The sequence below is a fragment of the Scyliorhinus torazame genome, chromosome 19 (assembly GCF_047496885.1).
Source record: "Scyliorhinus torazame isolate Kashiwa2021f chromosome 19, sScyTor2.1, whole genome shotgun sequence".
In the NCBI taxonomy this organism is placed as follows: domain Eukaryota; kingdom Metazoa; phylum Chordata; class Chondrichthyes; order Carcharhiniformes; family Scyliorhinidae; genus Scyliorhinus; species Scyliorhinus torazame.
Window position 1 is genome coordinate 44,872,684 of NC_092725.1, and position 25,114 is coordinate 44,897,797.

Here is a 25,114-nt window from a genome sequence, read left to right on the forward strand (position 1 = left end):
TGTTTCTAAACTACATGAATGACCTTGGATGCTGAACCCGGCGAGCTTTCCAAATTGACAGAGGACAGCAAGGCCAGAGTAAGGTCAGCAATTGTGAAAAAAGATGCACTTCACAATCTTAGCTCATTTGAGCACTAAATCTCATCCACAAGTGCCCCTCGTGTTCACTGGAAGAGAGGAGCATGTAAAAACTCTCATCCTCAGTTTCAAATCCCTCCTTGGTCTTGCCCCTCTAACTTTGTACCCTCCTTTGCCGTGCAACCCTCCCTGATCTTCGGTGTTTTTAATCGTCTTGCCTAATAACTCTATGTCACACCAAACTGCTCGATAATGCTTCTGTGAAGTGTGTACAAATGCAAATTATTGTAATGCAAATGAACAAACAGTAATGATCTTTCCCAGCAATAAATGTGAAGAATTGTATTCTGGCAGTGAACTGTGCAGTCACTTGATATGAAGTTTCTGGATTTATGCCCGGGCCTGACTGACGAAGCATTAGTTAGATTGCTCTCCGCCATTGAATTTTGATCATGCCACATTAGAATAAGGCTGCATGCACTGGGAAAAGAGCAACACATGTTTTTCCAAGCGTAAAGGGGATTTGCGAGGCGTCAGTTAGTCTGAAGCAAAGACACACAACAAGTGATCTTGGTACGATGAAGAAATGCTAAATGGCCAAGTGAACCCAGAATTTAATTTGAGGGCAAGTGGGATCAAGGGATATTATATTTAAATCGGTAAAAGTGAATTTAGAGCAGATTTGCTCAGTGAGAAACTTAATAAATAATCTGCAAGGCAAACAGGTGGGTGCTAAGGGCAGGAAACATGAAAGGAGGCTATTCAGCCCCTCGAGTTTGTTCCACCATTCAAAGTAGCCCATGGCTGTCTGTGTCCTACCTCCATCTTACCTGCCTTTACTTCACATCATTTAATACCCGTGTCCATCATTCCATCATTCCCAGTTTGAAATTTACAACTGACCCCTGGCATTTTGGCAGAGTTCCAGGTTTCCATTATCCTTTGTTCCCTGACACTCCCCGTAATGGTCCACATCTAATTTAAGGTTATACGCCCATGTTCTGAAACTGCGAACCAAATGGTTTCTCCTCTGTCTCGCCAATCAACTTCGCTAATCCTTTTAAATACCTCAAGTACATCACCCCTTAATCTTACATATTCAAGAGAGTTCCAGGATTTTGACCAAGCGACATTAAAGGAACGGCGATATATATTTCCAAGTCAGGATGGTGAATGACTTGGAGGGGAACCTCCAGGTGGTGGTATTCCTAGGTATCTGCTGACCTTATCCTTCGAGATGGTAGAGGTTGCGGGTTTGGAAGGTGCTGTTGAATGAGCCTTTGGTGAGTTGCTGCTGTGCATCTTGTAGATGGGAGAGAGGGATTCAAATTAAATAGTGGGGGCAAGGGATCAAACTTAGGAAGATGTGGTAAAATAAGGTGTAGAGATAAGGCAAGAGAGAAAGGCAATAAGACCATAAGACAGGAGCAGAATTAGGCCACTCGGCCCATCGAGTCTGCTCCACTATTCAATCATGGCTGATAGTTTTCTCATCCCCATTTTCCTGCCTTCTCCCCATAACCCCTGATCCCCTTACTGATCAAGAACCTATCTTATCTCTGTCTTAACACTTAATCTTAATCTTAAAGTGATTTTGGCCTCCACAGCCTTCTGCGGCAAAGAGTTCCACAGATTCACCACCCTCTGGCTGAAGAAATTCCTCCTCATCTGTTTTAAAGGATCTTCCCTTTAGTCTGAGATGGTGTCCTCTGGTTCTAGTTTTTCTGACAAGTGGAAACATCCTCTTCACGTCCACTCTATCCAGGCCTCGCAGTATCCTGTAAGTTTCAATAAGATCCCCCCCTCATCCTTCTAAACTCCAACAAGTACAGGTCCAGAGTCCTCATAGAAAATAATATAGGAAATCATAAATAGAACATGGCTGGAAGGGATGGGGAGTACAAATCGAAGAGTGAACCAGTGGTAAGGCGAGAGGTTACAAAAATAATAAAAGTACAAACAAAAGATTCTACATGCACGCAGCATTCAAAACAAAACAGATGAACTGGTTGCACAAACAGAAATAAATACATATAATCTGATTGCAGATGACATAGATTGAGACTTGAATACCAAAGGTTACATGATATTTAGGAAAGACAGGAAGCTAGAAAACAGTGGAGGGGTGACGCTGGTTATTAATTATATGAACACAATATAAAGGGATGACCCAAGTTCAGGAAACCAGGATGTAGAATTGGTTTAGGTAGAGATGAGAAATGGTACAGACAAGAAGACACTTGTGGGAGCGGTGTACAGGCCGCCTAATTGTAATTACATAAAACGACAGAGTGTAAAGGAAAAGATAATGGGAGCTTGTCAAAAGGTACGGCGATAATCATAGGGAATTCTAATCTACATATGGACTGGGAAAATCAGATTATCAAAGGTAGCCTAGATCAGTGTTTTTCAAACTTTTATTCCCCGGGACCCCCATTTGCCAACCGGCCGACCTTCGGGAAACACGCCGGCCGACCTTCGGGACCCTCGCCGGCCGACCTTCGGGACCCACGCCGGCCGACCTTCGGGACCCACGCCGGCCGACCTTCGGGACCCACGCCGGCCGACCTTCGGGACCCACGCCGGCCGACCTTCGGGACCCACGCCGGCCGACCTTCGGGACCCACGCCGGCCGACCTTCGGGACTCAGGCCGGCCGACATTCGGGACCCACGCCGGCCGACCTTCGGGAAACACGCCGGCCGACCTTCGGGGCTCACGCCGGCAGACCTTCGGGACCCACGCCGGCCGACCTTCGGGATCCACTCCGGCCGTCCTTCGGGACCCACGCCGGCCGACCTTCGGGACCCACGCCGGCCGACCTTCGGGACCCACGCCGGCCGACCTTCGGGGCGCACGCCGACCGACCTTCGGGACCCACGCCGGCCGACCTTCGGGACCCACGCCGACCGACCTTCGGGACCCACTCCGGCCGACCTTCGGGACCCACGCCGACCGACCTTCGGGACCCACTCCGGCCGACCTTCGGGACCCACGCCGACCGACCTTCGGGATTCACACCGACCGACCTTCGGGACCCACTCCGGCCGACCTTCGGGACCCACTCCGGCCGACCTTCGGGACCCACGCCGGCCGACCTTCGGGACCCACTCCGGCCGACCTTCGAGACCCACGCCGGCCGACCTTCGGGACCCACGCCGGCCGACCTTCGGGACCCACGCCGGCCGACCTTCGGGACCCACTCCGGCCGACCTTCGGGACCCACTCCGGCCGACCTTCGAGACCCACTCCGGCCGACCTTCGGGAACCACGCCGGCCGACCTTCGGGGCTCACGCCGGCCGACCTTCGGGATCCAAGCCTGCCGACCTTCGGGACCCACGCCGGCCGACCTTCGGGACCCACGCCGGCCGACCTTCGGGACCCACGCCGGCCGACCTTCGGGAGCCACGCCTGCCGACCTTCGGGAGCCACGCCGGCCGACCTTCGGGACCCACGCCGGCCGACCTTCGGGACCCACGCCGGCCGACCTTCGGGAGCCACGCCGGCCGACCTTCGGGAGCCACGCCGGCTGACCTTCGGGACCCACGCCGGCCGACCTTCGGGAGCCACGCCGGCCGACCTTCGGGGCCCACGCCGGCCGACCTTCAGGACCCACGCCGGCCGACCTTCGGGACCCACGCCGGCCGACCTTCGAGACCCACGCCAGCCGACCTTCGGGACCCATGCCGGCCGACCTTCGGGGCCCACGCCGGCCGACCTTCAGGACCCACGCCGGCCGACCTTCGGGACCCACGCCGGCCGACCTTCGAGACCCACGCCAGCCGACCTTCGGGACCCACGCCGGCCGACCTTCGGGACCCACGCCGGCCGACCTTCGGGACCCACTCCGGCCGACCTTCAGGACTCACACCGGCCGAGCTTCGGGACCCACGCCGGCCGACCTTCGGGACCCACTCCGGCCGACCTTCGGGACTCACGCCAGCCGAGCTTCGGGACCCACGCCGGCCGACCTTCGAGACCCACGCCAGCCGACCTTCGGGACCCACGCCGGCCGACCTTCGGGACCCACGCCGGCCGAGCTTCGAGACCCACTCCGGCCGACCTTCGGGATCCACTCCGGCCGACCTTCGGGACCCACGCCAGCCGACCTTCAGGACCCACGCCAGCCGACCTTCAGGACCCACGCCGGCCGGCCTTCAGGACCCACGCCGGCTGACCTTCGGGACCCACGCCGGCCGACCTTCGAGACCCACGCCACATTCGTTTTCTCAGTCTATTCTGAGTCAAGGCAGTGTTAGGACACTAAAGTTTTCTTGCCCTGGGCAAGGGAGGGAAGGGAAATCATCTAGTTTTCCTGATCAGAATCACTATGCAGTCGCCTCTGATGCATTGAATTTATATCAGCATTATATGAGGACAGGGTCAGGCACGTATTGGTGTAATTGATGGCCTCTTATTTGTGAAAAGTCACTGTCCAGGGCTACACATGAGAGATACTGGAGGTGTTCCACCTGAGAGAGTCATTAATCCTCAGGGAAAGGGCATTTTGTATACATTCAATGAATGGCCTATTTTCACTGAGGGCTCTCTAACTTGGGCATCACTAACTTACATAGTCTCTTGTGACAAAAGGTGTTTAACATAGAACATAGAAAATACAGCACAGAACAGGCCCTTCGGCCCACAATGTTGTGCCGAACCTTTGTCCTCGATTAATCAGAGATTAGTTTAGGGCGGCACGGTAGCATTGCGGTTGGCACAGTTGCTTCACAGCTCCAGGGGCCCAGGTTCGATTCCTGGCTTGGGGCACTGTCTGTGCGAAGTCTGTGTGGGTTTCCTCCGGGTGCTCCGGTTTCCTCTCTCAGTCCAAAGATGTGCGGGTTAGGTGGATTGGCCATGATAAATTGCCCCATGGCGTTCAAAAAGGTTAGGTGGGGTTATTGGGTTACGAGGATCGGGTGGAAGTGTGGGCTTAAGTAGGGTGCTCTTTCCAAGGGCCGGTGCAGAATCGATGGGCCGAATGGCCTCCTTCGGCACTGTAAATTCAATAATTCTATATTGCTTTTCAGAACTTTTCAATTACATAGAACAAAGCTCATTCAAAGGAAACATGCTGTGAAAATTTTATTTTATTCCAATGTGTTGCAAGTGAAGTATGTTAAAAAAAAACTGCCAATGAGGGAATAAGCATGCAAATTCGGACGAGTGATCGAGTGAAAAATCAAGTGGGTCCACTGACTGTCCATTGAATGTGATATTCGGTCCCAAATCTGGCGCAATTGCAGGAACAAGCAAACAAAAGATCTTTCTACCTGGCTTTCAATCAGAGATTCCTTTGTGCTCACAACAAAAATAACTTAGGGATTGTTGCTATGCTAACTTGGGGGAGCGGGAGCAGTTGGTAAGAGAATGGATTTTGAATGCAGCATTCACGTGGCAGCTACAGCTGGAGCTGGGTGATCGCTGAGAGAAACCTTTGGAGCTTGTCGGGCAGCTTGATGCAAGGGCGCATGTGCGGGAGGGGCTGGCGGCCGCAGCTCACTTGTACCCTTCAATGGGGTTACCTCGGAGCTTCGTATGGAGTCAATATCTTGTTAAATTCTTGTTATTATCGGGGAGTGGCTTCGCCCGATGAAATATAGAATTGTTGCTGGCCGTGGGTTCCACAACTCTTTTGACACCCGACCGCGAGCCACACCTTCAAAAACCCCGGGCTAGATGAGGCGTGCATAGAATGTTTTTGAAATAGTTTCTTAGAACTCAACGTTCTGCAGCCAACTAGAGAACAGGCTATACCTGTATCGTGCAGCAAGATAGGGTGAATTGATGATCTCATAGTGAAGGCACTCCTAGGTAGCGGCGATCATAATACCATTGAATTTGATGTTTAGCTTAAAGGGAGAGAGGAGTGGGTCCAAGACTAGTATTTCAAACTTAAGGAATGGCAACAAAGAGGATATGAAAGCAGAGCTAACACGTTTGGTTGATGGATTGATCAATAGAGATGTAGTGGCAGACACTTAAAGGGAAATTTCAGAATACACAGGGTAAATACATTCCAACAGGAAATAAAAATTCCAAAGGGAGCCATCCACCACCCGAGTTTAACTAAAAAAGTTAAAGATAGTGTCAAACTTAAAGAAAAAGCATTTAATATTGCAAAGGCGGGTGGCAAGTCAGAAGATTGGACAGAATGTAAAAAACAGCAAAGAATAACTAAAACATTGATAGTGAGGGAAAACTCAGGGTACAAGGGAAAGTTTGGTGAGATATGTTTAAAAAAGAAAATAATTAACCAAATGTGCATTGGTCCTACAAAAAGTGGAATACAAGGAGATGGTAGATTAATTGAACAGGTATTTTGTATTGGTATTCATTATCGTATATACAAGTCAAATTCCTGAAGTAGTTGTAAATTAAGAAATGAAGAATTCATAGAATTTACAGTGCAGGTGGCCATTCGGCCCATCGAGTTTGCACTGGCCCTTACAAAGAGCACCCTACTCAAGCCCAATCTACCCTATCCCTGTAACCCCCACTTAACTGTTTTGGACACTAAGGGCAATTTAGCATGGCCAATCCACCTAACCTGCACATCTTTGGACTGTGGGAGGAAACCGGAGCACCCGGAGGAAACCCACGCAGACACGGGGAGAACATGCAGACTGTGCACAGACAGTCACTGTGGGCTTGGGTCACCCAAGCCGGGAATCGAACCTGGGAACCTGGAGTTGTGAAGCAACTGTGCTAACCACTATGCTACCATGCTGCCCAAAAGCAGGAGGAACGCAAGAAGATTACAATCACCAGAGAAACGGTACTTGGAGCTATGGGCTGACAAGTCTCAGATCCTGATGGGCTGCATCTTAGGATCTTAAAAGAAGTGGTGAGTGAGATAGTTGATGCATTGGCTTTAATTTTCCAAAATTCCCTAGATTCAGGGAAGATTCCATTTGATTGGAAAATAGCAAATGTAACTCCTCGATTCAAAAAGGGAGAGAGACAGAAAACAGAACTCTACAGGGCAGTTAGCTTAACATCTGCCATAGAGAAAATATCAGAAGTAATTATTAAGGACGTGAAAGCAGGGCACTTAGAAAGAAATCAAGGTAATCAGGCAGAGCAGTCATGGTTGTGTAAAGGGAAGTCACGTTGAACCAACTTATTACAGTTCTTTAAGAAGAAACGTGTGCTGTGGATCAAGGGGGAACCAGTGAATGTACTGTACTTTGATGTGGCACCTTACCAAATGTCTTCTGAAAATCTAAGATTATTGCATAGGGGTAACATATTGGCCTGAGTAGAAGATTGGCTGGCTAACTGGTAACGGAGAGAAGGCATAAATAGGTAAGTTTCAGGTTGGCAAGATGTAACAAATGGTGTGCCACAGGGATCAGTGCTGGGACTTCAACTGTTTACAACTTATACAAATTACTTGGATGAAGGGACCCAATGTATGGTTGCTGATGGTTTCCAAATTTGCTGATGATGGGAAAAATCGGTAGGAAAGCAAGTTGTGAAGAGAAGATAAGGAGGCTTCAAAGGGATATTGATAGGTTCAATGAGTGGGAAAACATCAGGCAAATGGAGTGCAATGTGGAAAAATGTGAAATTGTCCATTTTGACAGGAATAATATAGAAGAAGCATATTATTATCTAAATGGTGAGAGATTGTAGAGCTAGGATGCAAAAAGACGTGGTGCTCTAGTGCATAAATCATAAAGGATTGGTATGCATGCGATTAGGAAAGGTTATTGTTGAAAAATATTTTATCGAGGCATTTATATATTTCATAGAATTTACAGTGCAGGAGGCGGCCATTCGGCCCATCGAGTCTGCACCGGCTCTTGGAAAGAGCACTCCATCCAAGGTCAACACCTCCACCCTATCCCTTTAACCCAGTAACCCCACCCAACACTAAGGGCAATTTTGGACACTAAGGGCAATTTATCACGGCCAATCCACCTAACCCGCACATCTTTGGACTGTGGGAGGAAACCGGAGCACCCGGAGGAAACCCACGCACACATGGGGAGGATGTGCAGACTCCGTACAGACAGTGACCCAAGCCGGAATTGAACCTGGGACCCTGGAGCTGTGAAGCAATTGTGCTATCCACAATGCTACCGTGCTGCCCTAATATATTTGCACATCAAATAGAATCACAAAACAAAAAACACCAGGGCTGCAAATAACCAAATCAACTAAATACCCAACACCCCTCCATCCCGCCTCCCACTCCCCAACCTCCCCACTTTATCCCCACCCGCCGACTGCTGATCGCTTAACTGTTCTCAAAGAAGTCGATGAATGGCTGCCATCTTCGGGCAAACCTCTCCACAGACCCTCTCAAGACGAACTTTATCTTTTCCAGCCTGAGAAACTCTGTCAGGTCACTCACCCACACTTCCAGCCTGAGAAACTCCGTCAGGTCACTCACCCACACTTCCAGCCTGAGAAACTCCGTCAGGTCACTCACCCACACTTCCAGCCTGAGAAACTCCGTCAGGTCACTCACCCACACTTCCAGCCTGAGAAACTCCGTCAGGTCACTCACCCACACTTCCAGCCTGAGAAACTCCGTCAGGTCACTCACCCACACTTCCAGCCTGAGAAACTCCGTCAGGTCACTCACCCACACCCCCGGTTTCAGGGCCTGAGTCCCTCCATTAAAAGAGTACCCGTCTCCGAGCTACCGAGGCCAAAACATCGGCCTCTCTCGCCCCCTGGATTCCCGGGTCTTCTGACACTCCAAAGATTGTCACTTCTGCACTCGGGACCGCCTTCAGCTTCAGGACCTCCGACATAACGTCGGCAAACCCCTGCCAGAATCCCATAAGCTTCGGCCAACCCCAAAACATATGGACATGATTCGCGGGCCCACCCGCACAACGCCCACATCTATCTTCCACCCCTTCAAAAAACGTGCTCATCCTGGCTACCATCATGTGTGCCCTGTGGACCACCTTAAACTGAATAAGCCTAGCACTATGAGGATGCATTCCCCCTCCACAGAGCCTCCTCCCACAGCCCTGCCTCCATCTCCCTACCCAACTCTTCCTCCCACTTGCGCTTCACTCTCGGGGCTCCCTCCCAATCCATAAGCTCCTTGTTAATTTCTGACACTTTACCCTCCCCTACCCCTGTTCTTGACACCACCTTGTCCTGTAGCCCCTGGGGCGACAGGGGAGGAAAGGACGGTACCTGCTTCTGGACAAAATCCCTCACCTGCAAATACTGGAACCCATTCCCGGTGGGCAACTGAAACTCCTCCACCAACCCATCCAAGCTCAGAAAGTTGCCCTCAATGAACAGATCCGCAAACCGCTCAATTCCCGCTCGTTACCACTCCCAAAACCCCCCCATTCAGGAGCCCCCCCCCCCAAGACAAAAAACAGTGATTCCCACAGATGGGTGCCCAAACCGAGGTCCCTCCAGTCTCGGGTGCTGCCGGCACAGTCTGCACATCCTCAGGACCGCCACCACCACTGGGCTTGTGGAGTTCCGAGCCGGCGAGAATGATAAAGGCGCCATCAACAATGACCCCCAACTTGTGTCTTTACAAGAGACTGCCTCCATCCGCTCCCTCACCCACTATCCACTTCCTCACCATGATTATGTTCACCGCCCAATAGTAGTTCATTAAATTCAGGAGAGCTAACCCACCCCCACCTTGACCCCGCTCTAGCAGCACCTTCTTCACCCGCGGGGCTTTACCCACCCAAACAAGCCCCAAAATCAATGCATTCACCTTTCTAAAATACGCCTTAGGGAAAAAAAATCAGGAGATTCTGGAACACAAAGAACCACCTCGAGAGAACCGTCATCTTCACCGACTGCACCCGTTCCGCCAGCGACAGCACATCCCACCTCCTGAAATCCCCCTTCGCCTGTTCCACCAACTGAGCCAAATTCAGCTTGTGCAGCTGCTCTGTTGCTAACTTTTGGTTGGTTCTTAATTTGGCTCAAATGTTGCTTGTTGTGTCTTTACTTAAGTTGCTCTGTTTTATAACCTTTGCTCTAGAGTCGTCAGGTATCTTTATGATACCACCACGAGGTTCAAGTTCAAGTGCTGATCAATAACTCAATACACCAGTTAGTAAGATTCAAATCAAAACATTTATTATACACAGTCAATCACTACTCATGCATAAAACTCTACTTACTAGACTATCTATAACACTAAAAGGCCTATACTTAGCTTTGGAATTGGCCCACGAGGTCAGGGGAACAAATGGCCTTTTGTTCAGATTCTGAGACTGCAGGCTTCAAAGCTGGTATGGACCGGTAGCTAGGAGCACCTATCTCGTAGCGTGAGTGGACTGGACACTTACTTGGTTGATGCAGCTACTAGGCAGGTCACGTACAAGGGTTGTTTCGAGCTGCTGAGAGACCCTGCCAAGAAGGACGAATTGAACTTGGGGACTCTATTTTATAGTCCCCAGGGGCTTCGCGCCGTTCGGGGCGGACCCCGTACCTGGTTCCAAATGATTGGAATGCGTTCTGATCACTTGGATCGATTTCTCCAATACTGGAGCTGTTCCCTGATCGCTGGGCGGTTCCTAAATGTCCGTTGGCCTTCTTATGAGGGGCATAAACAGAGTGGATAGTCAGAGGCTTTTCCCCAGGGTAGAGGGGTCAATTACTAGGGGGCATAGGTTTAAGGTGAGAGGGGCAAGGTTTAGAGTAGATGTAAGAGGCAAGTTTTTTACGCAGAGGGTAGTGGGTGCCTGGAACTCGATACCGGAGGAGGTGGTGGAAGCAGGGACGATAGTGACATTTAAGGGGCATCTTGACAAATACATGAATAGGATGGGAATAGAAGGATACGGACCCAGGAAGTGTCGAAGATTGTAGTTTAGTCGGGCAGTATGGTCGGCACGGGCTTGGAGGGCCGAAGGGCCTGTTCCTGTGCTGTACATTTCTTTGTTTGTTTGTTCTTTGTTCCTTTGTCTTGGCTCCTGCTGGCGCCGAGGATTCTGGCTTGGCCTTGTTTTACTAAATGTTTCCAATTGTTCCCGGGGATCGCTCATCAATATGTAGATGGTTGAAGTTTCAGTGCTATCTGGGTTCCTGCAAGTTCTGATATACAGGAAACTTTTCACCTGCTTGTTTTTCCTGCGTTTGACTGAATTTCCCTGCATTCTTAGCGGATCTCCATTTTAAAGTCGGGAACTGGCCAACCCAGGTGGCTACAACTCTCACCTCCGCGCCACCTGAATACCCAGATTTTGAAGCTTCCCCCCATCATCCTAAACGGCGACTCCCCCCAGCCTCTTCTCCTGCCCCCTCGCTTGAATCGGAAAAACCTCGCTCTTCCCCATATTCAATTTGTACCCAGAGAGCCGGATGAATTCCTCCAAAATACTCATAATCCCCCTCAATACCTTCCAATGGGTTTGAATATAAAGCAGCAAGTTGTCGGCATACAGCAAAATCCTATGCTCTGCCCGCCGCCCCTCGAAATGTCACCCCCTTCTTAAAGAGGACAGCCTTCACTTTATTAAACCCTGCCCTCCTGTTGGCCAGCTCTGCACCCAGGTCCTGGTACACCTGGAGTTGAGTACCCTCCCAGGTACACCGCCTTGTCTGTCTGGCCCACCCAGGCTCTTCTCCTTGTCTGGAAACTAATGCAACTGAACCACCATCGCCCTCGGCGGCTGGTTATCCTGCGTGGCTTCCTCATCAGCACCGTGCGCCCAGTCCAACTCCAGGGGCCGTTCAAAGACCCCCATCTCCCAGTAACGTCTCGCACATCCTGGCCACATACAATCCCGAATCCGCTCCCTCGCTGCCCTCCAGCAGCCCACAATCCTCAGGTTGTCTCCAGGACTGGTTCTCCAAATCCTCCACCTTCTCCTGTAGCCGCCTCCGAATATCCCGCATTACCCCCATCTCGGCCGCCATCAGAGTAAGCTGCTCCTCGTGCTCCCCCACCGTCTCCTTCACTTTCTGATCGCCCGGCTCCGAGACTCCAACCTCATCTCCATGCGATCGACCCCGCCTTAAATCGGATCCACCGTCCTCGCCAGGTCCTCCAGCGTCTCCTTTCTCTGCTGGGTGAACTTCTCGTTCAAGAAGTCCACCAGCTGCTCCAGACCATTGAGACGTTATGGCCAGTCCCTTCCCCTCTGTCATCGTCCCGTGTCCCACGCACAATTTCTTGCTCCAACTGCTCCTTTCGCTTAAAACCACTTCTGGTCAGGAATCCATCCACACTCTTCTTCCACCACTCCTGTACCGTTTACCATCAACCAGTCCGTCTGTTAGCCGGGGAAAAAAGGTCCAAAAACACCGCCACAAACAGGAGCTACCAAATTTGCGACCACTCACACCATGGCCGCCACCGGAAGTCGTGATTAGGATATAGAACGTTTGTATTTATTGCAAGGGGAATCGGTGAAACCACATCTGGATTACTGTGTACAGTGTCGGTCTCCTTATTTAAGGAAGCATGTAAATGCACTGGAGGAAAGGTTGGACAGGTCAGGCTTGTAACTACTGGAATTGAAGAACAAGACCTAACTTGACTGAAATACACAAGATCCTGAGGGATCTTGACAGGATGGATGTGAAGAGGATGTTTCCTCTTGTGAGAGGATCTCGAACTAGGGTCACTGTTTAAAAATAAGGGGTCACTTGTTTAAGACAGAGATATGGAGAATATGTTTTATCTCAAGCAAGGTCACGGGCTTTGGAACTCTCTTTCTCAAAAGGCGGTGGAAGCAGAGTCTTTAAATAATTTTCAGGGCATCACGGTAGCACAGTGGTTAGCACAGTTGTTTCACAGCTCCAGGGTCCCTGGTTCGATTCCCAGCTTGGGTCACTGTCTGTGCGGAGTCTGCACGTTCTCCCTGTGTCTGCATGGGTTTCCTCCGGGTGCTCCGGTTTCCTCCCACAGTCCAAAGATGCAGGTTAGCCATGATTGGCCATGATAAATTGTCCTTAAGTGGCCAAAAAAGGTTAGGTGGAGTTAGTAGGATGGGATAGGCTTAAGTGGGGTGCTCTTTCCAAGGGCCGGTGCAGACTTGATGGGCCAAAGGGCCTCCTTCTGCACGGTAAATTCTATCATTCTGGCAGAGGAGTAGAGATTCTTGATAAGCAAGTGGGTGAACGGCTATTGGGGGTAGGTGGTTATGTGAGTTGAAGTTGCAATCAGATCAGCCATGAACTTATGAATGGCAGAGAAGGTTCGAGGGGCTGAGTGGTCTACTCCCACCCCTAATTTGTATGTTAGTACACACTGTTCCATTGTGCATCCGTGTGGAAGCAGTAATGTTGAAGATTGCTGGTGAGGTGCAATTCAAACGGACTGCTTTGTCCTGGCTGAGATCGAGTTTCTTAACTGTTGTTGGAGCTGCCTGCATGTGGAAAGTATTCCATCACACGCTTGACTTGTGCCTTGTGGGCAGATTTTGGAGAGTCAGGACGTGAGTTAGTCTCCTCAGAATTGCCAGCCTCTGATCTGCACTTGTAGGCACCGTATTTATGTGGCTGGTCCAGTTCACTTTCTGGTTAATGATAGCTGGGGATTCAGCAATGGGAGTGCCAAGTGATGATGGTTCGATTCTCTCTTGTTAGAGATGATCATTGCCTGGCACTTCTGTGGCACAAATGCTACTTGCCACTTACCAGTCCAAACCTGAATATTGTCCAAATCTTGCTGTATATGTACATAGACTGCTTCAGTATCGGTGGAGTTGTAAATGATAATAATAATATAATAATAACCTTTTATTGTCACAAGTATGAAGTTACTGTGAAAAGACCCGAGTCGCCACATTCCGGCATCTGTTCATAGAACATACAGCACAGAACAGGCCCTTCGGCCCACGATATTGTGCCGAACCTTTGTCCTAGATTAATCATAGATTATCATTGAATTTACAGTGCAGGAGGCCGCCATTCGGTCCTTTGAGTCTGCACCAGCTCTTGGAAAGAGCACCCTACCCAAACTCAACACCTCCACCCAACACCAAGGGCAATTTGGACATTAAGGGCAATTTATCATTAGCCAATTCACCTAACCCGCACATCTTTGGACTGTGGGAGGAAACCGGAGCACCCGGAGGAAACCCACGCAGACACGGGGAGGACGTGCAGACTCCGCACAGACAATGACCCAAGCCGGAATCGAACCTGGGACCATGGATCTGTGAAGCAATTGTGCTATCCACAATGCTACCGTGCTGCCCTTAAGAACAAATAAATCTACACTATATCATTTTCCCGTAATCCATGTACCTATCCAACAGCTGCTTGAAGGTCCCTAATGTTTCCGACTCAACTACTTACACAGGCAGTGCATTCCATGCCCCCACTACTCTCTGGGTAAAGAACCTACCTCTGATATCCCTCCTATATCTTCCACCTTAAATTTATGTCCCCTTGTAACGGTGTGTTCCACCTGGGGAAAAAGTCTCTGACTGTCTACTCTATCTATTCCCCTGATCATCTTATAAACCTCTATCAAGTCGCCCCTCATCCTTCTCCGCTCTAATGAGAAAAGGCCTAGCACCCTCAACCTTTCCTCGTAAGACCTACTCTCCATTCCAGGCAACATCCTGGTAAATCTTCTTTGCACCTTTTCCAGGGCTTCCACATCCTTCCTAAAATGAGGCGACCAGAACTGTACACAGTACTCCAAATGTGGCCTTACCAAAGTTTTGTACAGCTGCATCATCACCTCACGGCTCTTAAATTCAATCCCTCTGTTAATGAACGCGAGCACACCATAGGCCTTCTTCACAGCTCTATCCACTTGAGTGGCAACTTTCAAAGATGTATGAACATAGACCCCAAGGTCTCTCTGCTCCTCCACAATGCCAAGAACTCTACCGTTAACCCTGTATTCCGCATTCATATTTGTCCTTCCAAAATGGACAAACTCTCACTTTTCAGGGTTAAACTCCATCTGCCACTTCTCAGCCCAGCTCTGCATCCTATCTATGTCTCTTTGCAGCCGACAACAGCCCTCCTTACTATCCACAACTCCACCAATCTTCGTATCATCTGCAAATTTACTGACCCACCCTTCAACTCCCTCATCCAAGTCATTAATGAAAATCACAAACAGCAGAGGACCCAGAACTGATCCCTGCGGTACACCACTAGTAACTGGGATCCAGGCTGAATATTTGCCATCCACCACCACTCTCTGACTTCTATCGGTTAGCCAGTTCGTTATCCAACTGGCCAAATTTCCCACTATCCCATGCCTCCTTACTTTGTGCAGAAGCCTTCCATGGGGAACTTTATCAAATGCCTTACTAAAATCCATGTACACTACATCCACTGCTTTACCTTCATCCACATGCTTGGTCACCTCCTCAAAGAATTCAATAAGATTTGTAAGGCAAGACCTACCGCTCTCAAATCCGTGCTGACTATCCCTAATCAAGCAGTGTCTTTCCAGATGCTCAGAAATCCTATCCTTCAGTACCCTTTCCATTACTTTGCCTACCACCGAAGTAAGACTAACTGGCCTGTAATTCCCAGGGTTATCCCTAGTTCCTTTTTTGAACAGGGGCACGACATTCGCCACTCTCCAATCCCCTGGTACCACCCCTGTTGACAGTGAGGACGAAAAGATAATTGCCAACGGCTCTGCAATTTCATCTCTTGCTTCCCATAGAATCCTTGGATATATCCCGTCAGGCCCGAGGGACTTGTCTATCCTCAAGTTTTTCAAAATGCCCAACACATCTTCCTTCCTAACAAGTATTTCCTCGAGCTTACCAATCTGTTTCACACTGTCCTCTCCAACAATATTGGCCCTCTCATTTGTAAAGACAGAAGAAAAGTACTCGTTCAAGACCTCTCCTATCTCTTCAGACTCAATACACAATCTCCCGCTACTGTCCTTGATCGGACCTACCTCGCTCTAGTCATTCTCATATTTCTCACATATGTGTAAAAGGCCTTGGGGTTTTCCTTGATCCTACCTGCCAAAGATTGTTCATGCCCTCTCTTAGCTCTCCTGATCCCTTTCTTCAGTTCCCTCCTGGCTATCTTGTATCCCTCCAATGCCCTGTCTGAACCTTGTTTCCTCAGCCTTACATAAGTCACCTTTTTCCTCTTAACAAGACATTCAACCTCTCTTGTCAACCATGGTTCCCTCACTCGACCATCTCTTCCCTGCCTGACAGGGACATACATATCAAGGACACGTATGTTCCGGAAAGCTGGTACGGGAATTGAACCCGCGCTGCTGGCCTTGTTCTGCATCACAAACCAGCTGTCTAGCCCACTGAGCTAAATCAGCCCTTGGTGCCCAACATCGTTCAAACATCATAGAACATCCCCATTTCTGACCTATTAATGGAGGAAAGGTCATTGATGAAGTACCCGAAGATGGTGGATACTTCCCTGGGGAACTCCTGCAATGATGTCCTGAGACCGATATGATTGACCTCCAACAACGACAACCATCCTGTTTTGAACCAGAAACGTCTCCAACCAGTGGAGAGTTTCCCTGGGATATACCCAGGGATGATGATTGAGGTGTCGGGGACATTACCTGTAAGGTATCATTTCATGAGCAGGACCATGTCAGGCAGTTGCATGACTAGTCTGTGGGGCAGCGCTTTCAATTTGGCATAAGTTCCCAGGTGTTAGTACGAAGGACGTTGCATTGTCGACAGGGCTTGACTTGCCATTGTCGTTTCCGATGCCCAAGTCGATCCGAATGCTCATTCCTGTTTCATTCCATTGTTTTTCGACTTTGTAGTGGCTCAGGATCAGATAAACCTCTTTGGGTGTATTCTTAGGTTGTTATCCTGGTACAATATTAGAACGGAGCAGCTTTCCCGCCCATTTCAGAGGGAGCAATTTAAGAGTCTTGCTGTGGGTCTGGAGTCACATGTGGGACGGACCAGGAAAGGACATCAGATTTCCTTCCCCGAGGGCAGCACGGTGGCGCAGTGGTTAGTTAGCACTGCTGACTCACGGCGCCGAGGTCACAGGTTCGATCCCGGCTCAGGATCACTGTGGAGTTTGCATATTCTCCCCGTGTTTGCGTGTATTTCGCCCCACAGCGCAAAAGAATGTGCAGGCTAGGTGGATTGGCCACGCTAAATTGTCCCTTAACTGGAAAAAATTAATTGGGTACTCTTAAATTAAAAAAAAAAAATTCCTTCCCTCAAGGATACTAGATGAATTTTTATGACAACCAGCAATGGTTTCACATTCACTGTTACCAAGTCCGACTTTTAATTCAGGATTCATTTACTGAATTTATAATTCCACCAGCTGTGGTGGTGGGATTTGACCCCATGTCTCCAGGGCTGGGCTCTGGATTGCTTGTTCAGTGACATTAGCACCATGCCCTCTTCCCAATAGGTTGCCTTCATGAAGGTACACACACACTTCCACACCATGAGCTTTACTCCCAGCTTGCAAAAAGAGATTGAGAAAATGTGCCAAGAACCTGCATGAACCAGGAGTCATTCTGCATTTTCCTTAAAGTGCCTTTCAGGGTCTTTCAATTTGTTTAATGTTTTTTTAAATTTTACTGATCTATTCAAAAGAATGTAAAGAGAGACTGCTGGAACTCTCAGGATGACATATGCAGTGCTGCATTCTGTAAATAAACCTAATATCAAGTAAAGGATTTGAGTCTATTTTCATACTTCATCCGAATTGGAATTCAATTATGAATGACTATGTTGGCGCCTCAATATTTCATCAGATTTATTAATGACTTAAATGATAGAAGGACACATATTCAAGCTTGATGATGTTACAAATATAGGAGGTATTGCGAGAGCAGAAGCATAATCTATTAATACCTGGTCATAATTTTAAGTACGAAGTCTTACAACACCAGGTTTAATTCGATGTCACTAGCTTTCGGAGCGCTGCTCCTTCCTCAGGTGAATGAAGAGGTCGGTTCCAGAAACACATATATAGACAAATTCAAAGATGCCAGACAATGCTTGGAATGCGAGCATTAGCAGGTGATTAAATCTTTACAGATCCAGAGATGGGGTAACCCCAGGTTAAAGAGGTGTGAATTGTGTCAAGCCAGGACAGTTGGTAGGATTTCGCAGGCCAGATGGTGGGGGATGAATGTAATGCGACATGAATCCCAGGTCCCGGTGAGGCCGCACTCATGTGTGCGGAACTTGGCTAGAAGTTTCTGCTCGGCGATTCTGCGTTGTCGCGGGTCCTGAAGGCCGCCTTGGAGAACGCTTACCCGGAGATCAGAGGCTGAATGCCCTTGACTGCTGAAGTGTTCCCTGACTGGAAGGGAACATTCCTGCCTGGTGATTGTTGCGCGATGTCCGTTCATTCGTTGTCGCAGCGTCTGCATGGTCTCGCCAATGTACCACACTTCGGGACATCCTTTCCTGCAGCGTATGAGGTAGACAACGTTGGCCGAGTCGCACGAGTATGTACCGCGTACCTGGTGGGTGGTGTTCTCACGTGTAATAGTGGTATCCATGTCGATGATCTGGCACGTCTTACAGAGATTGCCATGACAGGGTTGTGTGGTGTCATGGTCACTGTTCTGGAGACTGGGTAGTTTGCTGCAAACAATGGTTCGTTTGAGGTTGCGCGGTTGTTTGAAGGCAAGTAGTGGGGGTGTGGGGATGACCTTGGCAAGATGTTCATCGTCATCAATGACGTGTTGAAGGCTGTGAAGAAGATGACGTAGTTTCTCCGCTCCGGGGAAGTACTGGACAACAAAGGGTATTCTGTCGGTTGTGTCCCAGGTTAAAGTCCACCAGGTTTGTTTCGATGTCACTAGCTTTCGGAGCGCTGCTCCTTCCTCAGGTGAATGAAGAGGTTCACCTGAGGAAGGAGCAGCGCTCCGAAAGCTAGTGACATCGAAACAAACCTGTTGGACTTTAACCTGGTGTTGTAAGACTCCGTACTGTGCTCACCCCAGTCCAACACCGGCATCTCCATATCATAATTTTAAATGCGTGGGAAAAACTGTGGCAAATGGATTTCAAATAAAGCAAGTGAGGGGTCACGTTACATCCAAGGATAGAGCAGATGACTTTCAAGCTGACTACAATTTGCCTCAAACTCAGAGTTGGAGAGACAATATTTCCTGGCCACAGCAGTGAGTCCTGCTACTGGTGTATGCTGTATGGTTACTGGACAGGTACAGAATTAGATTTGGCAACTACCAACTCCTTAGAACCTTAATTGGAATATAGTGTTCAATTCTGGTCGCCATACCACCAGATGGATGAGGAGGATTTGGAGAGGGTACAGGATGTTGCCTGGTATGGAGGGCATTAGCTATGCGGAGAGGTTGGATAAACTCGGTTTGTTCTCACTGTAACAATGAAGGTTGAGGGGCGACATGATAGAAATCTACAAAATTATGAGTGGTAAGGACAGAGTGGATAGTCAGAGGTTTATGCCCAAGGTGGAAGGGTCAACTTCTAGGTTGAGGTGGGTTTAAGGTGCGAGAGGGAAAGTCTAGAGGAGATGTGCAGGGGAGTTTTAAAAAAAACTTTACACAGAGCGTAGTGGGTGCCTGGATCTCGCTGCCAGAAGAGGTGGTGGAAGCAGGTATGATAGTGACATTTAAGGGTCGCCCCGACAAACACATGAAAAGGATGGAACTAAAGGAATACGGACCACGGAAGTGTAGAAGATTTTAGTTTAAGACGGGCAGCATGATTGGCGCAGGCTTGGAGGGCCGAAGGGCCTGTTCCTTTGCTGTACTCTGTTTGTCCTTGATCAAATAGATTCTTCACACTTACACATGTTTCATGGCCATGTTCCTGTTTGCAGTGGGTAGGGTGAGCCTATTTTGTTTTGGTAAATGATACTGTGAGATTATGAGAGCTTGAAGCTGTGGCCCTCACCAGAGGTCAGGGAGCTTCGCCCTTCATAAAAAGAATGCAACTTGCTGGTCACACAAAAGGAGTGCTCCCTGCCAATAAAAATACAACATGGTAACATGCACTCAAGCCTCAGCAGTCCTGTGTGGATTACATAGAACAATACAGCGCAGTACAGGCCCTTCGGCCCACGATGTTGCACCGAAACAAAAGCCATCTTACCTACACTATGCCATTATCATCCATATGTTTATCCAATAAACTTTTAAATGCCCTCAATGTTGGCGAGTTCACTACTGTAGCAGGTAGGGCATTCCACGGCCTCACTACTCTTTGCGTAAAGAACCTACCTCTGACCTCTGTCCTATATCTATTACCCCTCAGTTTAAAGTTATGTCCCCTCGTGCCAGCCATATCCATCCGCGGGAGAAGGCTCTCACTGTCCACCCTATCCAACCCCCTGATCATTTTGTATGCCTCTATTAAGTCTCCTCTTAACCTTCTTCTCTCCAACGAAAACAACCTCAAGTCCATCAGCCTTTCCTCATAAGATTTTCCCTCCATACCAGGCAACATCCTGGTAAATCTCCTCTGCACCCGCTCCAAAGCCTCCACGTCCTTCCTATAATGCGGTGACCAGAACTGTACGCAATACTCCAAATGCGGCCGTACCAGAGTTCTGTACAGCTGCAACATGACCTCCTGACCCCGGAACTCAATTCCTCTACCAATAAAGGCCAACACTCCATAGGCCTTCTTCACCACCCTATCAACCTGGGTGGCAACTTTCAGGGATCTATGTACATGGACACCTAGATCCCTCTGCTCATCCACACTTCCAAGAACTTTACCATTAGCCAAATATTCCGCATTCCTGTTATTCCTTCCAAAGTGAATCACCTCACACTTCTCTACATTAAACTCCATTTGCCACCTCTCAGCCCAGCTCTGCAGCTTATCTATATCCCTCTGTAACCTGCTACTTCCTTCCACACTATCGACAACACCACCGACTTTAGTATCGTCTGCAAATTTACTCACCCACCCTTCTGCGCCTTCCTCTAGGTCATTGATAAAAATGACAAACAGCAACGGCCCCAGAACAGATCCTTGTGGTACTCCACTTGTGACTGAACTCCATTCTGAACATTTCCCATCAACCACCACCCTCTGTCTTCTTTCAGCTAGCCAATTTCTGATCCACATCTCTAAATCACCCTCAATCCCCAGCCTCCGTATTTTCTGCAATAGCCTACCGTGGGGAACCTTATCAAACGCTTTGCTGAAATCCATATACACCACATCAACTGCTCTACCCTCGTCTACCTGTTCAGTCACCTTCTCAAAGAACTCGATAAGGTTTGTGAGGCATGACCTACCCTTCACAAAGCCATGCTGACTATCCCTGATCATATTATTCCTATCTAGATGATTATAAATCTTGTCTCTTATAAACCCCTCCAAGACTTTACCCACTACAGACGTGAGGCTCACCGGTCTATAGTTGCCGGGGTTGTCTCTGCTCCCCTTTTTGAACAAAGGGACCACATTTGCTATCCTCCAGTCCTCTGGCACTATTCCTGTAGCCAATGATGACATAAAAATTAAAGCCAATGGTCCAGCAATCTCTTCCCTAGCCTCCCAGAGAATCCTAGGATAAATCCCATCAGGTCCCGGGGACTTATCTATTTTCAGCCTGTCCAGAATTGCCAACACCTCTTCCCTACGTACCTCAATGCCATCTAATCTATTTACCTGGAGCTCAGCATTCTCCTCCACAACATTATCTTTTTCCTGAGTGAATACTGACGAAAAATATTCATTTAGTATCTCGCCTATCTCTTCAGACTCTACACACAACTTCCCATCCCTGTCCTTGACTGGTCCTACTCTTTCCCTAGTCATTCGCTTATTCCTGACATACCTATAGAAAGCTTTTCATACCTATAGAAAGCTTTTGACAGGAACAGTGGTTATAATCTCTTGGCCAGTTCTCCAAGTCTTTCCCCCAGTCTCATATTCATACAATTCATATTCAGATACTCAAGATTGATGGAAATTCTACTAATCTATTAGTAGAGAGGGGGGGGGGAAAGACACAGAGAGAGAGAGAGAGAGAGAGAGAGAGAGAGAGAGAGAGAGAGAGAGAGAGAGAGAGAGAGAGAGAGAGAGAGAGAGAGAGGAGGGGGGGGGGGGAGAGAGAGAGGAAGGAAAGAGAGCAATGGGGAGAAAGGAAAGAGAGCAAAATCCAATATTGTGTCAGTAACATCTTTGATGTTTGGAGAAAAATAATGCCTGGAAACTGTTGAGCAATCAGATTATTAATTCCTACCTGCCCAGGTCATCTGAGAAGTTGATGCCCTCGCTCATCTTTCCCCCAACCACAGAGAAGAGCAGACCCCCAGTGACCAGGCCTGCCGATTGGCTCGAATTCTGTAGGTCACCAAAAAATAAAGTAATTACTGCGGCCAAAGTTTTGAAAAATCAACCGTGAGATTCACTTTCATCTCACTAACAACACGGATCAAAAAACTTCTTCTTAGTCTCTGTTCTTATCCAATCAAGTCAAAACTTGAAACCCTATCATCCCAAGCACCTCTAACTATGACCGAGATCTTGAAATGAAAAATGAAAATCGCTTATTGTCACAAGTAGGCTTCAAATGAAGTTACTGTGAAAAGCCCCTAGTTGCCACATTCCGGCGCCTGTTCGGGGAGGCTGGTACGGGAATTGAACCGTGCTGCTGGCCTGTTTTGGTCTGCTTTCAAAGCCAGCGATTTAGCCCTGTGCTAAACCAGCCCCTTTGGGTTCCCCAACATTATTTTCCAGAAGGTGCTGAATCGCACTGAAATACAAATTGGCCCACTGGTACCTTGCCGAGGCTGTTCAACCGTGACAGCAACACTGCCAACCCAGTCTTGACCTCGGCCAACAGGAATTGATGAGTTGAAGTAAGGGATGGTGCTCTAAGCTATTCCCCCCTCCCTCTTGCAGAGGGCATTTAAAAATTAATAATTCTTTCATGGAGTATGGGCATCACCAGCATTTATTGACCATCCTTAATGGCTGGAAGTACAGTTGTAATATTCCCACTCCTTACGACTTTGCACATACCGCAGCCCCATGCCTGGGTCACTGACCCACGACCGGGTCAACACCACAACACTCAACTTGCGAAAGTACAAGTGGATGCCTGATGCTGATGGTCCGGCCTGTCGTCTACTTTGTTCTGAATGACCTGAAGTGCAATAAATCCTATTCACGAGGTGATTTCAAACTCAGTAGCCTCCTCAGGCTGTTACATGTTACAGGCAACATCGCAATCGAACAGGATTTGAGCTATTTCTGAACAATTAAGACATGACAGTTTGCAGGCACATCCTGCTACGTACCTGCACACACCTGGAGTACTCAGAGAGCACCTGCTCCACTTGATTGGCCTTTTTAGGCTCCTGGAAAATCTATTACATCAAATTAAAAAAAAGCAATTTAGAAATCCCAGAGACATGGTTAAAGGAGGGGCAGGACTGGCAGCTCAATATTACGGGGTATAGAATCTTCAGGTGAGACGGAGGGGTGTAATAGAGGAGATGGAGGAGCAATATAATAATCATAATAATATTTATTAGTGTCACAAGTAGGCTTGCATTAACTGCAATGAAGTTACTGTGAAATGCCCCTATTTGCCACACTCCGGCACCTGTTTGTGTACACAGAGGGAGAATTCAGAACGTCCAAATTCACCTAACAAGCACGTCTTTCAGGACTTGTGGGAGGAAACCGAAGCACCTGGAGGAAACCCACGCAGACACGAAGAACATCCAAACTTCACACAGACAGTGACTCAAGGGGAATCGAACCTGGGACCTTGGTGCTGTGAAGCAACAGTGCTAACCACTGTGCTACCATGCCACCCCAAATATTGGTACTTAAAAACAAAAAAGGAGGCAATCATGTTGCCCCCAGTCATGGAGATAAAGAAAAGCAGCTATGTAGACAAATCTCAGAAAAGTGTAAAACAAAAGGGTATATTATAATAGGGAATTTCAACGTCCTCAATATTATTGAAATTGGCAAAGTCTAGGGCGGCATGTGGCGCAGTGGTTAGCACTGGGACTACAGCGCTGAGGACCCGGGTTCAATCCCGGCTCTGGTTCACTGTCCGTGTGGAGTTTGCACATTCTCTCCGTGTCTGTGTGGGTTACATCCCCACAACCCGATGATGTGCAGGTTAGGTGGATTGGCCACGCTAAATTGCCCCTAATTGGAAAAAATAATAATAATTGGGGTAATTGGAAAAATGTGAAAGGCTTAGAGGGGGCAGAATTCTTAAAGTGCCTCCAGGAGGGCGTTTTGAGCCAGCAGGTAGAAAGTCCGACAAGGGGGTGGTACTTGACGTAATTTTAGGGAATGAAGCTGGGCAGCCAGAAGGGGTGTTAGTGGGGGAGCATTTTGGCGAGTGACCATAACTCGGTAAGGTTTAGAGGCGGTTATGGAAAAGGACTGAGCTGGACTGGAAACAAGGGGTGGAAATTGGAGCCCACATTAGCCGTCAGCGAGGACAGTGATGAGGGTAGAAAATAAAGTGAGATGCGACTCATGCTGGCGAGATCATGTTTTCTGATTTTCTAAGCCCCTCACCAGTGGTGGAATGAGAATCCTGCCATGAAGGCCAGGTATCTCATTTCTCCCCTCACTGAACATTCATCAGTTGCTGCCTCGATTTACAACAGCTGTATACAAACGAGAAACTGGCAACCTCTCCTTCGAAGGGGATATGGGAGGTGAGTGCTCGGGTTGCCAATAACTTCCAGGGTGCCAGTCACAGTTAAACTCGGGGCTAGGTTCAGTATCGGCATAACAGGGGATGGGTTCGCTCGCAGGCCTCAGTGCCCCGTTATAGATGGAGGTTTCTCGATGTAAAGGGGTCTTGTGGCTGGTTTGCGCTTACCATGTCCTCCTTGCTGGGCTTGTGGCAATATCACTGCCGAGGGATTGCCCTTCCACAGTAATAGCTGGAAAGTGGGTGGGAAGCGATGAAGCCACAGGCTCTGTCTAGGTAGTGACTGTGAGGTTCAAGGAATATCAGGCTGCATAGGCAGAGTCGAAGACTTTATACAAGGGGCGTTTTACAGCCTCTTGAGGTCTAAAGACTCTCACACAGTGGGGGGGGACAACTGGAGTGAGAATGAACCCTCACACTCGGGCAGCACTGTGAAGCCAGAGGGCATGAGCTGCATGGAAGTTCAAAGCCACTAGTTATGGAAGCC

The 25,114-nt window shown here is 48.7% G+C and overlaps 1 protein-coding gene across 5 annotated transcripts in view; it reads right to left on the bottom strand.

The window, feature by feature from the left end:
* The window catches only part of ddx11 (DEAD/H (Asp-Glu-Ala-Asp/His) box helicase 11), a 231,371-nt gene that overhangs the window by 5,773 nt on the left and 200,484 nt on the right, over positions 1–25,114 (bottom strand). For all 5 annotated transcript variants that reach the window (XM_072484222.1, XM_072484224.1, XM_072484223.1 and 2 more), the window contains exons 22-23: positions 23,237–23,305; positions 22,177–22,277 (exon numbers count right to left, since the gene is read on the bottom strand). In XM_072484222.1, coding sequence (XP_072340323.1) covers positions 22,177–22,277; positions 23,237–23,305 — 170 coding nt within the window. The remainder of the gene's footprint in view (positions 1–22,176; positions 22,278–23,236; positions 23,306–25,114) is intronic.